Source organism: Castor canadensis, chromosome 5 (assembly GCF_047511655.1).
Source record: "Castor canadensis chromosome 5, mCasCan1.hap1v2, whole genome shotgun sequence".
NCBI classification, from domain to species: domain Eukaryota; kingdom Metazoa; phylum Chordata; class Mammalia; order Rodentia; family Castoridae; genus Castor; species Castor canadensis.
The window spans coordinates 11,228,327-11,249,240 of NC_133390.1; the positions used below are offsets into that span (position 1 = coordinate 11,228,327).

General features: G+C 38.6%; 1 protein-coding gene across 2 annotated transcripts in view; it reads left to right on the forward strand.

Moving 5' to 3' along the window:
* The first annotated feature begins 7,004 nt into the window (after nt 1–7,004).
* Nucleotides 7,005–20,914, forward strand: part of Paxbp1 (PAX3 and PAX7 binding protein 1) — a 32,455-nt gene continuing 18,545 nt past the window's right edge. The window contains exons 1-7 of one of the 2 annotated variants that reach the window (XM_074072802.1): nt 7,005–7,502; nt 8,865–8,993; nt 14,285–14,461; nt 15,641–15,862; nt 16,391–16,494; nt 17,430–17,647; nt 18,169–18,358. In XM_074072802.1, coding sequence (XP_073928903.1) covers nt 7,160–7,502; nt 8,865–8,993; nt 14,285–14,461; nt 15,641–15,862; nt 16,391–16,494; nt 17,430–17,647; nt 18,169–18,358 — 1,383 coding nt within the window. In that variant the 5' untranslated portion in view covers nt 7,005–7,159. The remainder of the gene's footprint in view (nt 7,503–8,864; nt 8,994–14,284; nt 14,462–15,640; nt 15,863–16,390; nt 16,495–17,429; nt 17,648–18,168; nt 18,359–20,914) is intronic. The other variant, XM_020165701.2, reaches the window with a different exon arrangement.

Here is a 20,914-nt window from a genome sequence, read left to right on the forward strand (position 1 = left end):
GGGTTTTCCTTCACCAATCTCCTTTCTTTCTACTCCTGGCCAGGACTGTAATATTACAGAATTCACTTCCAGATGGTGCCATAACTTCATGTGGAACTGTCTGTGAATGAGTTGAATTTTTTTCTTCCTTAATCAGTTAGCCCTGGGAATTCTTTGAGAGACTATAGGTGTGACTAGTAGGAAGGACAGCAATGTAGAGGGAGTGAGATAAAGTGCTGGGAGGAGGAATCATGTGCTCTTGCCACAGGTTTGTCTCTGAGATCTGCCAGCTGACAATCATGCATGCACCACTTCCATTTATACAGTGCTGTCTTGCAGTTTCATATTTTGAACTGAGATAACCTCAGTCCATTTGAAGCTAAGATCACATAGTCACTTAGTGTCCCAATAAGGCATTCAGTCTCTATCATGGCTTAGGGCAAGCCAGGAGTGATTACTCAAAAGGAGACTGACTTCTTATTTGCCATTTAGTTGAATTCAATCAATATACTGACTACCTCATAAAGCCATATGACTGATCAACTAACAAGACAGTGAAAAAGAGGGCCCAGGACTGAACAATGACACATTTGCATACCTAATAGTCATTTAGAGGAGATCCACTAAAGGGCTGGAAATGTTAGTGAAGAAGGAAACAGCATGATAGTGCAATCTAGAAGCAGTGATCAATGTTTCATATCCAGCTTCCCAGAAAAAAAGAGCTTTGATATGAAGCATTAACTGATTTTCAGGGTATAAATGCTCCCCCCATGGCCAATTTCAAATGATGAACATCTTGTCACTGAACTTGGAGTTGAGAAGAGATGCATATAGTGGGCTCTTATAAACCCTAAGGAACCAACTCTAGCACACACTGAGAGAACAGTGCATCAAGTAGGAGGGGGGGCGTCCATCAGCTGAAAGGTGTTGATGGGTCACAGAAGATGAATACAGATGTGTCCTCTGGCTTGGCAAGAGATAAATCATCGGGAAGGTTGACCAGAGAAGTGTCAGTGAAGTTGTGGGAACAGATTGGAGTGGATTGAGGAGAAAATAAGAGGAAGTACCTGCAGGGATCAGTGACAAAAGTGTGAAGTTTGGCTGTGAAAGAGAGGAGAGAAAAGGAGCCATGCTGGAGAGAGAAGTCCAATGAGGCTCTTGGATGGAACAAGAAAGATTGCATGCTGAGGAAGTGACACAGAGAAATGACTGATGAGGCAGAAGACAGAGGGTGGGCTGAGTGTCGAATCTGTAGGGAAACAGAATACAGTTACAAGTGGATGGATTAACCTTTTGAGAGGAAGAAGGACACTTTTATTTCCATAAGTGGAGGCAAGGAAAATGATGACAGATGTAAGCAAGTTTGTAGATTCAGTTCTCTCCAAAGATTTTATCTTCTCAGTGAAGAATCAGATAGTTGTAAGCTGGGTGAGATGGCATACACCTATAGTCTCAGCACTCAGGAGGAGGATCTCATATTCCAGGAGTCTGGGCTACATAGTGAATTAGAGGCAAGCCTGGGCTATGTAGTGAGACCTTGTCTCAAAACAAGAATTACGTACTCATTCCTTGGGAGTAGCGTGAAAGGCTTTGAAAAGAGAGGAGAGGTTTTATCATCAGCATCTCAAACCTACTAAGGAGACATACTGAAAATACTGGGCAGAAAAATTTTGTTGCAATATCTCATGTGTGTGAGCTTTTCATTGCCATGTTTAGATATTTTAAAGTGTTTACCACTGTTTTATTGGGGTGATGAGAGGGCGAATTGATGAAAAAAGAACCACGTGATCATTCCTACATTTTTAACTCAAAGTGTACTTACTTCTTAAGAATCTCAGGGCAGGGCACATAGCTCAGTGGCAGACTGCTTGCCTAGCATGTGCAAGACCCTGAGTTCCATCCCTAGAACCACAAAAAATGAATACATAAAACAAAATTCAAAAATCTTCCTTGCTTCTCTTTATTGTTAAGATCCATCAGGCAATCCTTGAGTTAGTTTTGTACTTTTCTAGAAAATATGTCTCCTGTTGAATTTCAGATGCATTGTCACTAAGTTACCCATAATATTCTCTCATGATTAATCTGATCCCTATTAGCTATTAGTTGTCAATCATCTGGCAGGAAATTGTGTCTCAATCCTGGATATTCTCACATATTTTCCAGTGACAAAGATACTTAAATGGTCATTGGCACGTGTAGCCGTTTCTTTTCTAAATTATAACTTAAAAAAACTCTGAATCTTTTAAACCTGTATTGAGCCAATGTTAATGGTTTAATAGAAAAGATAATCTTACTGAATTAGAACTAATGCTAATTTTAGTGGAGTTTGAAACAGACAATTTAATTTTTTTTGCAGTACTGGGGTTTGAACTCAGGGTCTCATGCTTGCTAGGCAGGTGCTCTACCACTTCAGCCACTCTGCTAGCCCTGAAATAGATTATGTAGAAAAATTAGATAATTTGATTTTGTGGAGGAGGCCGGGTTAGGAGGGGTGTTGGGGATTGAACCTATGCTAATCACATAACTTTTGCTTCCAGCCTAGAAATTTTCTAACATTTTTAATTAGGGCCAGTCACTTGCCGTGGATAGAGGTATTCATCTCTACTTGCAATAATTACACATCTGGGAAAGAAAGGGCTTTCCTCATTTTTACATGAGCAAAAGCTATAGCTAAAGAGTTATTATAAGCTGGTAAAATTTTAAAAGTCAACTGTATAACTGCAGGGATAAAGTTAACAGTAACATATAATTATATTAGCCTTTTCATTTTGTTGGAATTCTTTGTTCCTAAACTTTTAGGGTTCTAGGGTTTTAATGGAAATGAACTTGAACACAAACACACACAACAAAATAAAGTATCATTAATAACAATGACAAAACAAAAAGGAAATTTATTATAAGCATTCCAGGTATATCTAAGAACTCACAGACAGGAGTGCAGTCCAGCCTCAGATATAGCGGAGAACCAGGACCTGGAAAGGTGCCAGAGACCAACCTGGTATTCTCTGTTCTCTTCTGCTCCCTCCATTCCAGTTTCCTTCTTTCCTGCTACAAGAACTGGTTTTTCTAGTTCCTGAGTGGACACGGTAATTTATGGCTTTCCTACAGCTTTGAGTTCATTGTAGTTCCAGCCATTGTTTCTGTTTCAGGTGGAAAAATTTTGGGAAAATCTGATTGATCCACCATGAATGAGTGAGTACAATGTAACCACCCTTTGTCCAGTGAGGACAAAGTACTCAGCCTTTTTTCTTCCTGGGTTACAGAGCCTCCTGTTCCTTAGAAGAGGCAGTTTCTAGAGGGTGGAATGAAGGTGTCTATTACTACTGTAAGAACTTATCTACTTCAGTAACTGATAACGAATACATTGAAATCATGTTTGGGGAATAAAGAAATGTAGGCTGTAGAAAACTATCTACTTACAGCAACATTGAATACATTTATCACCAGAACAATGTCCAGTACCATTCGTCAATGAATGTTAGTGAGTGCCTGCTGTATGCCAAATGTCATTCAAGGTACTATGACAATAACACTGAATGAAACATAAAAATCTCTTCTGCTTTAAGTTAATGCATAACTATCTTCATCAGCACAAGGTCTGAAGAAATTTAACTAAGAAATTAATTCAGCTTTTTGCAGAATACAATTATTGAGATGTCCAGAGTTATACTTCTAAAAAACAAAAATTCTTAGATCATTGATTCCAAGACTATTAATTTCACCTGCCAAATAAAAAATTTGAAAATTTAAAATTTAGGCCTCATAGTATTTGCTACATTTTAGTTTGCTAAATAAGAGCATGAAAACAAGCACACTGTCATCATTATTCATAGAGGTAAAGATATTTTCTTATCTTAATACTAAAAAGAAAGACACAATCTCAGACTAAAGCACCATTTTTTTTCCACAAATGGCCATTTGGCCAGCTCTGTATGAGCCGACTGTCCTTGCCATTCTCACCTGGCAGGAATTCTTCAGAAGTTCATAGACTTGCATTTGGTAATCATTGTTCTTGACTGCGGGATCTAAGCCTGAATCAGCAAACAAAACTGACTTGCCTATTTTGTCAGAATTTATAGGTGAGTTAATCCATGTGTAGTCACAATTTGGTGAGAAAGAACATAATGAAATTATTGCTTGGAAATATGACTTTAGAAAGAACTAACCTTTTGATTTAACAAAAGGTTCTGCATAAGCAGTTTTTGTCTTCTCAGAATACTAAAGCCAGTCTGATATTAAACAGTGATGATCTATATTAATAAACAAATTAGTCAATTAATACTCAAAGAACACAAGTACTTTATCAAATGATTGATTTCTGATGGTATACCAATTTACAGGCAATTAAAGCAGCTATTCAGTTTCGGGAATTTAATTTCCACAAGGTCTGCAATGTCTGGTAGAAGGAACTTTGCCTTATGTGGGCACCAAGATAACTTTTAAGTGTTTAACTTTGCCCTGTACCTATAGGTAGACTGGCAAAGTCAGTAATCCAACTTTTATCTTTGAATATAAAATGACAAGTGTTATTCCCTCTATCCATACCTAATAGCACTTTTACAATGTGAATGAGGTCGTTTTTAAAGTTTTAAGCTGATATTTTAATGTTTTGCTTCTGGACTTTATCTGTGCTACCTCTTGTTCTGTTCTATCTATTGTTTTACTGCAAATCTGTCTCTTTCTTGGCCCAGGTGTCCACAACCTGACCAGGCACAATTTGATCTTTCTGTTATTGAAAATGGTTCAATTTCACCAATGAAACCTTCTGGTGAAATTAGAACTGAAACCAATGCTGAACAGCCAGAATATAATAACTGAGAGTAATGTGAGTAGAGTGGAAGTCAGATGCATTAATTTTTCCTGTTGACTTGGGGAAAATGCTACAGAGGATGCTCTTAGGGGTCTTAGGTAGGCAGATTTCAAATCTAATCAAAGAAAACCAGATCAAAGAGCCAAATTGTATGCAATAAAATTTTTTGGTGGATTTGGAACGTTCTGCTTCAACATGGAATTTAAATCTCAGTGAAATTTTGAGGGGATGGTGTAGGCAAGCAGGTACACTTATGTTTTTCGGCAGATGAATAAATCGCACAACTTCTATAAAGAACAATTTAGAATTAGCAAAATGAAAAATGCACACCCTGGGATCCAGGAATGCCACTTCTAGTATGTCCTATGGATTCAGTTCTCAAAGTTTTTCATGGCAGCATCAATTATTACAGGGGAGGGGAGGGGAAACTTTCTATCTTCTGTAGGTTTGAAAATTGAATCTATGAAATAAACAGGTTGACAGGAGAAAAACCATTTTAGTTATGTGCATATGCACAAATGTCCCACAAAGTATGAGAATGGAAGGACCAATGGCTGAAGCTTTTACAGCATGTTGAGCTACAGAAAGGAATAGGAGTATAAGGCCTCTAGAGGGGAGTTGGTAACAAGTATGGGAAGGCAAGGAGAGCAGTAATGTAGTGAATAAAGTCTCTTAGGTGATAAAGCAGTTCTGGAGAAGCCATGAGAACAGGTGATTGTGACTTATTCCACATGGTGTACCTTTAGTCTCCAGCCTCTTCTCCATGATATAATTAATGTCCCTGCTTGATGAGACTCCCAGGAAGAGGACTCATGACACCTGAGCTCCCTTTTGAGGTTTCTATGTTTAGACAGATAAAGAAACTTCAGGGAAATCCCCTCTCTGCGCTTTGGGGGAGGGAAAGTGGAGTGAGAAAGGCAGACAGGAGGTCAGGGAGATCTTAGTTCTCCTTTAGTTCAAAACCCCATAGTTTGAGGTATCATTTTTTTAACCACCAAAAGAATGGAAATAACCTAAATATCGAGTGTTACGGAATTGATTAAATAAATGACACAGCTGGATAAAAAAAAAAGTATGCGACAAGGTATTACCTACAGAAATAGACCAATCTCCAATTAATTTTTTTCACCATTCATTTCATGTATGTATATGAAGCCCATTCTTTATTATTACTATTTTTGTTATTTTATTGTGCTAGGCGAGGGTACATTGTGGCATTTAGAAAACTTTTTACTATATATCAAATACATCATACTTCAATTCACCCCCTCCACCATTCTCCTTCACCCCCCCATCTCCAATTTATGTTGGGTTAAAAGTTAACACACCATGTGTGTAAAAGGGAAATTAATTTAAAATTTGTTTTTACGCTCATAAATCTCTTGGAAGATCATGAGAATCTGTTAACACTGTCATGCAGGAGGCGTACTTTTTTCACTATTCCGAATACTTTTTGAACTTTGAAACATGCAAATGAGAAGAAGATCCAAGTTTCGCGATGAAAAGGGGAAGGCATGTGAGTTCAATTTCAGAGGCAACACCTCTTTGACAGTTAAAACTGGCCCTTTGTGACACAATCTGATAACTGTCACAACATCCTCACCCCAAGGCAATTTTCCTTTCGTTTGTTTCTGAAATTCACTATGCTTCGGAAAACAATCAGAGCTGCCAGTAAACTTGGCATTTGCTCCAAAATACTAAAACACTTTTGCTTTCCTAGAAGCTGCGGAGAAGGGTGTGTTTAAGTTATCACAAATGAAATCAAGTATCTTTGAAAGTGTTCTGCGGCTATAAAGCTGTAGAAATACGAAGCAGTAATAGAGTTACTGTTAATTACCATAGTGACACCTCAAGTCAGTTTTGAGAGGAATAGTCACCCTGCAAACACACTTCCTCTCTGCAAACCCAGCGCCTCCTGCGAGCTCCTCCCCTCTGCCCGCCTCTATTTGCCCTGCCGGGCGCTTGGCGGGAGGTTTCCTCACGTGACCGTTTGGCGTAAGTGCGGAAGACGTACCGCAGCTACGTCTTCGGAAACGGCAGAGTGTAGTCTTTCCTCACATCTCTATGATCTTCTTTGTGACCCGTCGAACTACACCGGCGTCCAAGAGTTCCGTGCCAGTAAGTCCTCCAGTCCGATAGGGGGCGGTGCACAAAGCTGACGGTCTCATGACCAGTGCGGGACGCTCGCTCTCCAACTATGGAGGGCGCTTGGGAGCACAAGCGCATGCGCGCTCTGTGGTGCGCGGTAGCGAGAGGAAAGACTTGACCCGGCAAGAGCTTTGGAGAGCGCGCGTGCGCCGTCGCGAGTTCATTGCTGTGCCCGGGCCTCCGTGTGGCTGCGGGTGTGTGACTGCCGTGAGGGTCGTGGGGATGTTCCGAAAGGCCCGGCGGGTGAACGTGCGCAAGAGGAACGACTCCGAGGAGGAGGAACGGGAGCGCGATGAAGAGCAGGAACCGCCGCCGTTGCTGCCACCGCCGGCCACTGGCGAAGAGCCGGGTCCTGGAGGCGGCGACAGGGCCCCCGGGGGGGAGTCGCTGCTGGGCCCGGGACTGCCGCCGCCCTCCGCGCTGACCCCGGGCCTCGGGGCTGAGGCCGGGGGTGGCTTCCCCAGTGGCGCGGAGCCTGGCAACGGACTGAAACCGCGCAAGAGGCCTCGCGAGAACAAAGAGGTGCCCCGGGCCAGCTTGCTCAGCTTCCAGGACGAGGAGGAAGGTAACCGCCGCGCCTTGGGCATCCACACCTCCGCATCCCCGGCCCCGGCCCCTTCCCTGGTGCGCGCGCTCCCCGGATGCCTCGGTCCCGGGAACCGAGTCCCTCTTCCCGCCCGCCCGAGCGCTGGCGAGTCTGTCCCGCCTCCGGCCTTCTGCTCGGGCTCGGATGCGTTCCCGCGCTGCCGCCAGCTTTTTCTTAACAACCGCCTCCTCCTCGTGGTCCTCCCCAGGGCAGGAGCTCCGAGTTGAAGTGGAGCTCCGTGCTCGCCGCCCCGCCTCTTTCCTGTCGGGGTCCCTTGGTGAACTGTTTCTGGCACGCGCCCCGAGACCTGCAGGCCAGTGTCCGCATCCTTGCTGGCTGCGCTGCCCAGGTAGCCTTGACCGGGAACGCCGGGGTTGTGAGAAGTCTGGTTCTGAGTGACCTTGGGCCAGCCCCTTGCGATCGCCCAGCCTCCTCTATCATAGCAGTAGGTAGGAAGGGGTAGCAGACGTGCGCTCTCGCATTGGCCTTTGGAACGGTGGAGAGAGGCGTGTACAGGGAAAACGAGGCAGTTTCTCCAGTGTCGAGCGAGAGACCAGCCTGCAGTGCTGGCTTTAGTGTTCTGAGCTTACCTGGTATTTAACTTCCCGACCAGTTGAATATGTGTAACTCAGTTCCGTGTTATAAGAAATTAAATGCAAGATGGAAGTATTGCATCTTGATTTGAGATGCCTTCATGTTTCTAGTGAGGTAGGCAGTTTATCTGTGGCTTTTGAGATATATATGCGTATATATGTGTGTGTGTATATGTGTACATATATACATTTTGCTTGAGAGGGATGCGGGCAGTTTCTGTCTTTGATGATAAATGGGCTACTTGATGAAGTGTTTTTGTCTTGACTTTTAACATTTAAAAATCGAAGAGGATGGATAATCTCTAAACCTTGTTTTTGCAAAGTGATTTGCTCTGAGTAGTCTTGAATAACTATGTCAGTTTGTGATGTGTGGAGAGTTGCTCAGACTTGGCAACACCTTTTGATTTGGGGTATATTGTTTCAGATTCTTTAACAATTTGATGGTTTATTTTAGAAACATACTGAGTGCTTTTTTTCTCCTGAGATAGATGGTTTTAGGGAAAATTTTGTGAGGTTACACGGGTTACTCCTTAAAGTATCAAAATTTAAGTACTCCAGATGAATTTTTGAAGTTGACCTCAACTTTTGAGCATATGATACACTTGAGATAATTCAAATTATGTAATGATTTTGGTGTATGAGTATATAGTTGGCAGAATTTGTTCAAACAGCATGTAAGAGCTTAGGAAAGAAGGGAAATATTTTCTAAGAATGGTAACTACAGACTTCATTTGATTTCTTTTTTAAGAAAACGAAGAAGTTTTCAAAGTGAAGAAATCAAGTTACAGCAAAAAGATAGTAAAATTGCTCAAGAAAGAATATAAAGAAGATCTTGAAAAATCAAAGATTAAGACAGAACTCAACTCATCAGCCGATAGTAAGTACCAAACTAATAGGATTCTTTTGAAATGACAAAATAACAGCCCTTTTCCAGTGATTTAAAGTACATATTGTGAATTTATTGCCAAGGGTCTACAGTGAGTAGCAACACAGTTCAGTTACTTAATGCTCACACAATTACTTTGTAAGTGCCTTCTTAAAACGATACATTGTTGTTACTGGATTCTTGCTAGTGTAGAAACTGCTGCACTACAGAGAAAGGTTTCCCATTTCAGTCTGAGACAGATTCATTCCTGTTTGAAGGAGTGCTGTGCATATTCGTGTAACTGGGATTTTACAGAGGCAAGTGCTCAGTTCCTTCTGTGGTATTTCCACAGTGGATTTAATTCTTAGAGAATATTTGGAATGCCATAAGTTGACTGCTGATAATGCCTGTGCTCAGCAGCTTTATCCCATACTGTGAGGCAGGTACTGTGTATAGGTATCCCTCTTGTCCTTTCAAAACCTAAGTGTAAAGTTTTGGTTTTCTTTTTTTCTTTTTAAATAGTCCTGGAGCCTGGAGGCAAGTATTCTTCCACAAAGCTCCCCAGCCCCTAAGTTTATAATTTTTAAGTGGTTATTTTGTCTTTAGGAAGGTAGACCATTATAATATGCTATGGTCTGAGTTATTCTAATGCAAATGCTTTAGAGAAATCTTTCTACTTTATAGAATTATTTTCTAGGTTTTTACCTACAGGCTTAATGTGAGTAAGTATGCTATTATATCTCAAACTTACAGTCTAACTGTGGAGACAACATAGTATAAATATGTAATATCAGAGTTCAGTAAAATGTCCAACAACTGGTACAAAGGATAACCACTTTTTTTTCCAGAAGAGGGAGGGCTGCCTCATAGAAAAGCAGGAATGAACTTGTGTCTTTGATAATTAAAATCCACCCCCCCAAAAAAAAATAGAAGGAAAGTATTGGAAAACTATCAAGCATTAAAATGGCTAAGTCTACTTTGGGAAAGAGCAAGAACATCAAACAGGCTGACATAGATGATTTGTGAAGAAGGTAGTCTAGAAGTTAGTGTAAAGGATACATTGTTGACAGATTGTAAAAGATGTTCAGTATGCAGTAGGGGGTTTAGTGTTGCTTTTAGTGGCCCGCCAAGATGGTGACATGATAAATACCTTTTTCATGGAAAGTTAACCAGGTATTAACATGCAGTATGGATTGGCATGGGGAAGAGATTTGAGGACTAAAGCACTTAAACTTGAGCCAGCTTTTATCTATTAATAGTGAGTTTAAAAAGGTCTTAATGGAGCAAGACCAAGTCTCTTCCTGACTCTGAGAAATTGTGAATGGGTTGCGTTCACAACAGGAATTGTGAATGGGTTGCAGGAATGGGAGAAGAAATGGAAAGAAGGATTATCTGAGAAACATTCCAAAGGAGAACTGATAGACTTCATATGTGCGTTTGCTATGAGATTGAAGAGAAGTAGTCAAATTTGAGCTTTTGTGCCAGGGCGAGTTAGAATCATTATATATTATATACTGAAACAGGGAAGGCAGGTGGGAGAAGTATTTTTAGAACTGATTATTTTGGAGTCTTAGAAACTGCCTCATTTTTTTCTTGAGAACCAACTATATAGGATGAAATAGTAGCAGAAGGATCATGGCAAATGGGAACTAAGGAAGGATTGATGCTGTTATTTTCATTTATTTTTGGGTTTAGAAATTGGAGTGAATATGGGGTTCAAGAGGCTTTTATGGATTCTTCCTGCCTTTTGCCCTTCCATAGATAATTCTATTAATGCTCTTACCAAAGGTGGAGCCTCTGTATTGTAGATTTTCACTATTATTGATGAAGGGATGTTCCTGGAAGCTGTGTTAACATACTAGCCAGAACTTTTTCTGCCTTCAGTCATACTTAGATGGGCAAAGATGAATTAACTGCAAAACAAGAGCGGTATTGACCTGAAAACCCCATTTTTGTGGTATTCCAAAAGTAATGAGTTTATACTTTAATTTGAATTTGAGTGGAAATGGCCAGTAAATCGTTGAAGATGTAAATTTAGGTATGGTGCTTATTAAGGTGACAATTAAAAGTGAATGGAATTGATGAGGGAACAGTATGAAGGAAAAATTATTGAGGACCAAAGACTGCTACCCTGTAATAAGTCTGTACATTACAGGGAAGATTTACCAAAGAGAGAAAACAATCAGAATAAGTCGAAGAAGAAAAGGGAGGAAAGCCTCAAGAAGATGGTCAGTTGTATGAAGAAGTACATAAAGGTCAGGAGAGTTGAGGACCAAGGGAGGGCTATTGGCAAGGTTGCTAGGTTTTTCTGGGGAAGAAGATATCTGACAGATGGAAGCAGTCACTAGCCAGGTTTTGTGCCCACAGAAGAAGGAATACTTTTGTTAAGTTGCTGAACCATACTCTCTGAATTGCCTTTAGCTACAGCCATTGGGTTAGATATTGAGCTTAGAATGGAAGAAATAAAAAGCCATCTGCTAGGATTGAAACACAGAAGTTGGTAAGGAAGTGGAAGATAGGGAAGAGGATTTCTTTTTTTTGTGTGGTACTGGGATTGAACACAGAGTATTATGCTTAGTAGGCAAGTGCTGTATCACTGAGCTGCATCCTCAGCCCCTAGAAGTTCTTTTGTTAAAGAGAAGCTTGTGTCTCTTGGACAGAAGCAGAAGGAGAGAGCCTGACCAAGTTTAAGGTGAAGCAGATCGTTATTTGAGGGAGCAAGTTTTCCTGAATTTGCAGTAATGAAACTGAAGGTTAACATCTCTAGAGATGTCTGGAAAGATAGTGTGACCACTAGCAAGAACATTCACTTATTGCCATGCTTTGCCCTTGTATTTGCTCATTCACATGCTAGTACTTGTGAACTGAGTCAAGTATTGAATCTTACAATGTACAGAAGTCCACTGAAGACAACTTTGTACTTTATTGTCTAGAGATGACATCAGAGGGACGTACATTGATAAGCTTTATCCATTAACTTTTACCTGCCATTTATTCCCTGCCTCCAAGTTGTTCCTTATAGAATTGAAAGCATACATGAGGGCCTGGGTTAGATCTTCTGCACTGCAAAAATGCATATATGCATGTACATGTTTTAAAACTTTTTATTTCCCTCTCCTTAGAATATCTATCTTTCTATCTATCTATATTTGTAGTACTGTTTTCTTCCAACTAAGAACCAATTGGGGTTTATTTTCCCGTGTACACCATTAAGATAACAACTATAAAAATGTAAACAAACCAGATAATAGTGAATGCTAGCAATGATGTAGAGAAATTGGAATACTTGTGCACCATTGATGTGAGAATAAAACAGACAATTACTGTATGGGTCTACTTATGAGATACTCAGAATAGTCAAAATTAAAGACCAGAGCTAGAATAGTGGCTTCTAGGGACTGGGTGGAGGTAGAAATGAGGTAATATGAATACTGTAAGATTGAACAATTCCACTTCTGGGTGCACACCCAAAATAATTGAAAGTAGGTTCTCAAAGAGATATTTGTACACTTGTGTTCATAGCACCAATATTCACAACAGCTAGAACATGGAGGCAACCCAAGCGCCTATCAACAGATAGACTAACAGTAGTTGGTATGTACATTATGTTTAGCCTCACAAAGGAGATTCTGACACATGCCACAATATGGATAAACCTACTAGCAACAAATACTGTGTGATTCCATTTATATGAGGTACTTAGATTAGTCAAAACTAAAAGACCAAGATTAGAATAATGGCTGTCAGGGACTGAGTAGAGGTAGAGGTGGGGAAATAAGGAGTTACTGTTTCATGGGTATTGATTTTTCAGTTTAATGAGATGTAAGGAGTAATGGGGATGAGTGGTAGTGATGGCGGCCCAATATTGTGGATGTATTTAGTATCACTGAATTATACACCTAAATTTGTTAGTAGTCCATGTTATATGTATTGTACTATAAGTAATAAATTGCAAAAAAAAAAAAAAGACGTACATAAAAAATCTTCAGAAATTGCTCCTTAGTTGAGCATATTTGATCTAATAGACCTTTTGCAGTTCTGTTTCCAGTCTGGGAAAAGTCACTGATTTAGTGTGGCTTTTTAGAGCAGAAATTAATAAGTAGTTTTTTATTTCATTTTAGTATATCTCTGGTAAAGTTGAGTTTTAAAGTCTCATAGCTTCAGCATTAGATAAGGGGAAAAATTGAAAACCAGTTTAAAACCCAAAACAGAATGGCCTATAAACTTTCTTGGCAAAGTTAAGAAGGAGGTATATTATCTCTGGGACTTTATTTAAAGGAGTGGAATATGGTTTGAGAAGAAGGGAGAACTTTTGAAGCAGTTTTGGGGTGAGAATGTGCTTGGGAAACAACATCTTTCCCACTGTACCTATAGCGATCATTAGCAGGTTAGTGCTTAGTGCTTCTGGGTAAAATCACTTTGATCTTCTTGGTTTTGCTTCTGATAGAAGGTATAATAGGATTAGTTATAAGTAATGTAAACCAAGGGCAATTTTTCATGAAGATGTACTGCTATCTTGAAACGGGCCTCAGGAATGGACTGGAACTGAGAGAGCACTCCTCTCTGTCCACAAAGCACAATGTACCCACTCTACAGCTCCTTCCTGCTTTACATATGCCATGTAGTGTGTAACTGGTCTCTGTCCCAATTCCACACTCTCAGTAAGTAAATCAGATTTTGTTTGCTTCAACTTTTTCTTCATAGTTCTTAACAGAAAACTTCCTTGAATAGGTATAGAGTTGAGTAAAATATTGACTTATAAAATGAAGTAACAACTTAAGTATGAATAGTTTTGTTGTTGTTTTTGTTGTTAGTGATATAATGGGGGTTGAACTCAGGACCTGAGGCTTGCTAGGGAGGCACTCTGTCAAGCTGCCAGCCCTTTTTGCTTTTGTTATTTTTGAGGTATGGTCTTGGTTTACATCCAGGCCAACCTGGACCATGTTACTCCTATTTATGCTTCCTGTATAGCTGGAATGACAGCATGTGAGCCACCACACCCAGCCGTTACTGATTGAGATGGAGTTTTGTGAACTGTTTGCTCAGGCTGGTCTTGAACTTTGATCCAAGTAGCTAGGATTATAGGCATGAGCCACTGCACCCTGCATACCCATGAGGGTATACTGTTAATTTTGATAAATTATTAAAATTTTCATAAATAAAAGTTTCAAATGCATCCTTGTGTCCTTTATATCATCTTATCTAATTGTGTTTGTTGTGTTGAGCCCAAAATTGAATAGAAAGTGTCTCTTTAATTTATGGATATTATTTTAAATATATTTTAACTATTTCAAAAAATTCAGATGACCAGCCTGTGGACAAATCAGGACATGTTAAGGACACAAATCAAGAAGATGGAGTCATCATCAGTGAACATGGTGAAGATGAAATGGACATGGAGAGTGAGAAGGAGGAAGAAAAGCCAAAGACTGCTGGGGCATTCTCCAATGCTTTGTCGTCTTTGAATGTTCTCCGTCCAGGTGTGCACTTGAAGAGTTAACCAAATGGTGTTTCTTGTTATGAGGTCGTCTTTGAAGACAGCATGTTTTCCATTTGCAAGTGTAGGAAATACGAGAATTAGAAGGTTCCCAACATTTTCAAGTTTATTCATAGATAGGCAATTTTTTTATTAAAGCAAAGGGGCTTCAAGTAGATGCTACATGGTCCCTAACATCTTTAATTCTCTTCACTACTGCAAAACTAAAATATAAATCCAGTTGTGCTGTTAGTAAGCGCTTGGTAAACATTAAAATTTTGAAGAGGTACCAATGAACTATTAAGTTTATAAAATTTAAAAATGCCTACTCTGGCCTGGGGAAGTTGTGATAAAGTCTATACCTACATCCCTAGTGGCAGTCAAATGGCTGTAGTCCTTACAAGAAACTATTTGGCAGTATGAATAGATTTCAGAATGTTCACCTTTGACCCTGTAATTCCATATCTAGAAATTTATCCTGAGGAAATGTCTTTGTTGCAGTATGATTGCACAGAACAAAATTTAGGAAAAAATGTCTTCCAGGAGGGGAAAGGCTTAGTAAATTTCAATATATTTATTTAGCTGTTAAAATAGCAATTAGACCAGTAGCAAAGCATTAATTCTTGCTATAGACAAATATTAATTAATTTGATTGTGCAGTTCATTATCCTTTATCTGTTCAGGGAATATTGCTAAACCATTAAATTTCCTTCCCTTTTTGTAGAAGTACAGCACAAAGAAAAGCCCAGAATTACATACTCAGTATGCTTATATGTGAACTAAGAACAATAATTGCAAGAGAAATATGTATTATAAATCAAGTAGTGCTTTTTTTAGGGTCATAAGATTGTGGGTACCATTTTTGCTAGTTTACTAATATAGTTTCATTACTTTTTTTTTCTTAAAATGAAAAAATGGATAAATTACTTTTCTCCCCCCCATCCTACTCTGTCCCATATATATTGCCTTTTAATTTCCTTAGTGACTTTTAGTTTCCATTTAAACTGAGTTAAATATAAGTCAGTTGAATCACAGGTACAGTTTGGGAAAGGATGCCAGCAGCTAACATTGAAACGTGACAGTGACAAGGCTTGCTTGGGTTGTTTTACTCTTCACATTTTCAAGAAAATGAACACTTGATCTCTTAATACTGCCATATTTTGTAATTACCATTTGTTTCCAGGAGAGATTCCAGATGCAGCTTTTATACATGCTGCAAGGAAGAAGCGTCAGATGGCCCGGGAATTAGGAGATTTCACTCCTCATGATAATGAGCCTGGTAAGGGCCGCCTCGTTAGAGAGGATGAGAATGATGCCAGCGATGATGAAGATGATGATGAGAAACGCCGTATAGTTTTTTCTGTGAAAGAAAAATCACAAAGACAAAAAATCGCCGAGGAAATAGGTAACTTGATGTAAATGGATAGTAAGCCCATTGCATTACCTTTAAATGTGATTTGAAGGTGCAATGACTTATTTTATGTCAGAACAGTTCTTGCTTGTGTGTCAGTGTCTTACTCAACTTTTTAAAAACTATAGCATGATTATAATAACTAATATTTATTGACTTAATACTTCTTGTGTGGCCAGTATTGTGCTAAGTAAGCACTTTATGTGCATAAATTTATATAGTTTTCTCAATATTCTTAAGAGGCAGTGGGTTTTGCTCTCTGCTGAGTTGATGTCAAGCTTACAGGGATTAATAAACCTATGTAAGATTTTAATCATTATATTAAATGCTGCCTTTAGCTTCCCAGGGATGCAATGATTAAGAAAGGGAGAGCAGGATCAAGTGAGGGAGATCATAATAGACGTTTTTAGTGACATTGACTTAATAGTGGTAGTTGCGCTCGATTCTTGTGAAATAGGGCAGCAACTCTTTTCTCCTGCTTTTTGGGTACTATATAGTTCACTTTGTTGCTCATGATTGCAGGGATTGAGGGGAGTGATGATGATGCTTTAGTAACTGGAGAACAAGATGAAGAGCTGAGCCGATGGGAACAGGAGCAGATAAGAAAAGGAATTAATATCCCTCAGGTAAGAAGAATTATACTTCAAAACTTAAAATAGGTAAAGAGGCCTTTTACTTTTGTTAAAATGAAGAGATCCACGTTGAGTCTTTGTTGTTCATTCACATAGCATAATCAAGAAAGTCACATGAGGTTGTGTATCCAGTGGGCTTGTAGAAGAACCTTATGAAATTACATGTGCTTTTTACAGTTACAATGGAAGAATTTCCAGTGAGAGTAGTGTTTCTGAAAGTGGTCCTTCAATCAGTAGCACTTGGCAGCCTGTTAGAAAGGCAATTCTAGAGTCAGGATCTCTGAGGGTTGTGCCCAAGAATCTGCTTAATCAGCCCTCCAGATGATTCTGATGCTTAAGTATGAAAGCCACTGCTTTAGATACTTTCTTTCCTGGGTATCTTATTTTTTCTGACTTTAAAATTATTTTGAAGAAGATGGGTTTCTCAGGAGTGCAAATCCTGACAAATGAAAAAAACTCCCCGAATGCTTAACAACAATTTGTTTTACAGAAGTAAGTAATATATGGGTAAATTTACATTAATAAAAATGTAAGCATTTTTATTAATAGTGTTTTGAGTCAGAATTTGCATGGTGTTGAGGAACAGTATAAGGAAAGTCTTGGACTTTATTTCCCATACTCTGACCTTGAGCAAACCAATTATCCTCTCTTCCATTGGTAAAACGGTGGCCCTCCGTTATGTTTAATGTCCCTTCCATTTCTAAACTTCTGATAGCTTTTCTAAAAAATTTGGTGATTCCATCAAGACAGAAAACATTCTTCCAACCCTACTTTTACTTGATTTTAAAGAATTTCTGCAATTTATTTCAATTACACACAGTTTGGGAAATGAGTATAATTTTTGCTATTTTTTTTTAAACCCTTAAAGGCATTTTATTCTTTTAAAAGTTTAGCTGTTAGTTTTCATGTATATTCATTTCTTTTTCTAGGTTCAAGCAAGTCAGCCCAGTGAAGTGAATATGTACTACCAGAGCACTTACCAGACAATGCCTTATGGTTCATCCTATGACATACCTTACAGTTACACGACCTATGGATCATCAGATGCCAAATCTCAAAAAACAGATAATACAGTCCCTTTCAAAACTCCCAGTAATGAGATGACTCCCGTTACTATTGATTTGGTAAAGAAACAGCTTAAAGACAGGTAGGGCAGATCAACTTCTTAAAGACCTGTCCACTAGCTTTCTGTTCCCTCAGGCAACATTTAGTCTGGGGTAGCAGATGCAGAATCTCAGCAAAGAAGATTCACTGGCCCATCTTCAAAAGCTAAACAGAAGATGACGTCATACTTTGCTCTGCTACCTTCTTGGATTACTTCTGTGGAAGCCTCGAAAAATTATAAAAATGCCACTACATGATCTTGTTGAAGACAGTTCTCAGTTGGCACTTCTTGGACTCCAAAAGAGTGTAGTGAAGATATGGGGGGAAAGCAGAACAGTGAGATTTTGGTTAACCAACCAAATAACTTCATTTAAGTCTGTAAACTGCCTTTGGTTTTTTGTTTTGTTTTTTAAGAAAAAGAGCAGTACAGATGAAAAGATGCCATTCCAAGTATTTTTATGTTCTAATAGTGGAACTAAATGCATTATAATAATATTGCAAGAGTCCTGACAGCATAGACTTTTGGATGTAAATATGTTATATGTATCCTTTTGTGTTCTTAAGGTTGGACTCCATGAAAGAATTGCACAAAACAAATCGACAGCAGCACGAGAAACATCTTCAAAGTCGAGTGGACTCTACCAGGGCTATTGAGAGATTAGAAGGGTCTTCTGGGGGTATTGGTGAACGGTATAAATTTTTGCAAGAAATGCGAGGGTATGTCCAAGACTTGCTTGAGTGTTTCAGTGAAAAGGTAAGAATGCAAAAATATTAATCTCTTTGAATAAGGCAAAAATAGGGAGGTCTAGATGGCCTTGAGTAGAACATTCTGTAATTCTGGGAAACTATCCACTGAATTCAACCTTAGAAGTGGTGAAAAGTCATGCTTCATTCTCTTCATTCCCTCTTGGGGGCTATATCAGTGCCTTTCTTAAAAACAGGAGAAAATACCTCAGAGCACATTTAAATGAGACTTGCATGTTTTGTCTCAATATAATGGTTCATTACTGGCCTGCACTGAATTAATAGAATATGAAGTACTCATCTGATAGAAGTTTTCATTTTCATGGTTCAGGTCTAAGCTTATTTTAAAATTATTCTTACAAGTAATTCTGAATATAGATATCATTAGTATGATGCATAACTAATTTTTTATTAATTTTTATTTTTTACTTTAGTTGGTTGCCATTTCTTTTAAGTTTTCATCTAAATAAGCCTATGTTTCATTCATTTCAGAAACCATTCATTAAACATAATTTCTTTTGAGGTTGCATTTCTTCCAAGTTCATTTTTTTAGTATGATAAGTGACACTTTTTTTTTTTTTGCCTTCTATTATATCACTTGTTTACATTTTTAAACATTAATGGCACACAGCTAACTTCTCAAATTAACTTCTCTTTTTAAAGATAAGTGTTTGATGCACTGGCTTGTAAGCATTTGTGGACTTTTCAGTATTATCTTTAAAATCATGGTCCTTAAATGTCCTGTCTCTGAACTTTGGATTGGAGCCACGTTTTCCCTTGTCATCGGCAAGGATTAGCATAGGCTCTGTAAGCATGCAGTATGGTTAAATGATATTTTGATTGTCTCTATTAACTGCTTCAATATTATAAAACCAAAGTCTAGCAAAATAAGTGTTGTTAGACTTTCTTCCTGATGGATTGTAATGGTTGCAGTCAGTATGTGGTCAGACCCAGATGACTGTGTTCATTTTGTCCTCTCTATAGGATCTATCATTGCCTGGTTTCTGGAGAGGCAACCTGCAGTCAGAGTTATGATATTTCTTGTGGCAGATCAGTTGCTTGTTGGTGGGAGGAAGCATGAGCTCAACTGTATTTTTTTGATCTAGGGCTGGAATCAGTACTGGAAGTGGTAGGACTTATGTGTCAGAGCAGGCTAGCAAAAGGATCTTGGTCCTAAATGATACTTTGTGAGTCAGATTTGGCCTTGGGGAGCTGCTTCTTGAAATATCTTGGCCTTTTCAAAATTTGGAATTTACATGAATAAATTAGACACTCCAAATTGCAAACACAGCACAGAAAAATTTGACAGTAATATGATAGGTTATTCTTGAATTAAAAAGAATAGGATACTATGCTGAATTATTAGCATACTTTGATAACTGCATTTGTAGAAGAGTCTTCAGATTGTGCTAATCATGGTTATATAGTTGGTTAGGTATTTTTGGAGCATATCTATAGTGACTACATTTTAATTAAAAGGGGTAGATAATAACCCTATTTTAAATATAATTATTTAATTCTGACACCTTCAAATGCAATAAATTATATTAAGAATGTGTTGTTGAATTGCTAACATCAAATATTTGGGGATAAGAAATAAAATATTAACACTCAGTTTAGTTATACTATGAAGCATTGTTTCAGACTAAGATAGATGAACACCCCATAATTGTTTCTTCTTTCCTTGTAAAAGTTAAAGTGATTGACCTTGGGTTTTAAGTTATTTGTAAATCATTTTAAGTTTTTGTTGTTTTGTTTCTCTTCTAGTCATCTTTCTTGTGTTCTTTGCCTGGATTTGGCCTTAACTATCATAATGATAGTTTTGAGTTTGGAGAGGGTAAAGAAATTGTCATGGTGCAGACTCTTGAGATAAATTAATATTGTTAAGAAACTTGAATGAGAGCCAAAAGTGAGTTTTAAGGCTTTAATTCTCAGAATTTTTTCTCTAGGCTTTGTTAAAAGGCATTCTAATACCTAAAAAGAAAAACTACATGATCAGAGTCTTACCCGAAAACTGGATAGTTAAATTCTATATGATGCCAGCTCAGGTGTGTAGCTCTTGTAGAGTAGAAGAATGTTAATAGCCAGGACAACAAGAATGCATTCTAGGCACATTTGTCTTTAGTCTGTGTGGTTTTAAAAGGAGGGTGGGGGCAGGGGAAAGGGTGGGAGGTGGAGAAGTATATGTCAAGGATATGACATAATTGGTTAAAAAAATCAGATCATAGTAAATTTTAATGATAGAGTCTCTGGGTGCAGCAGTCAAGGATAATCATTGTAGACTTGGGGACACTGTTACCCATGGTGTGACATAATAAAGAACAAAGTGACGCAGTCAGTTTGAATCATGCAAGTGCATAAAAAATTGTTTTTATTGCAGACATCTTTGTATTCCGCCTACCTTTTTTCACTTCCGTTTGCAGTCTGCTCAGTTCAGGAAGCTGCTGTAACAATTGGTGCCAGTGTTCCCAAACTAAATAATGTTTTTTCCATTTGTACTAACCATCAGGAAACTAGAATTTCTAATTAGTTTCCTCAGGTGTGTGTAGTGGTTGTTAGTGTTTGT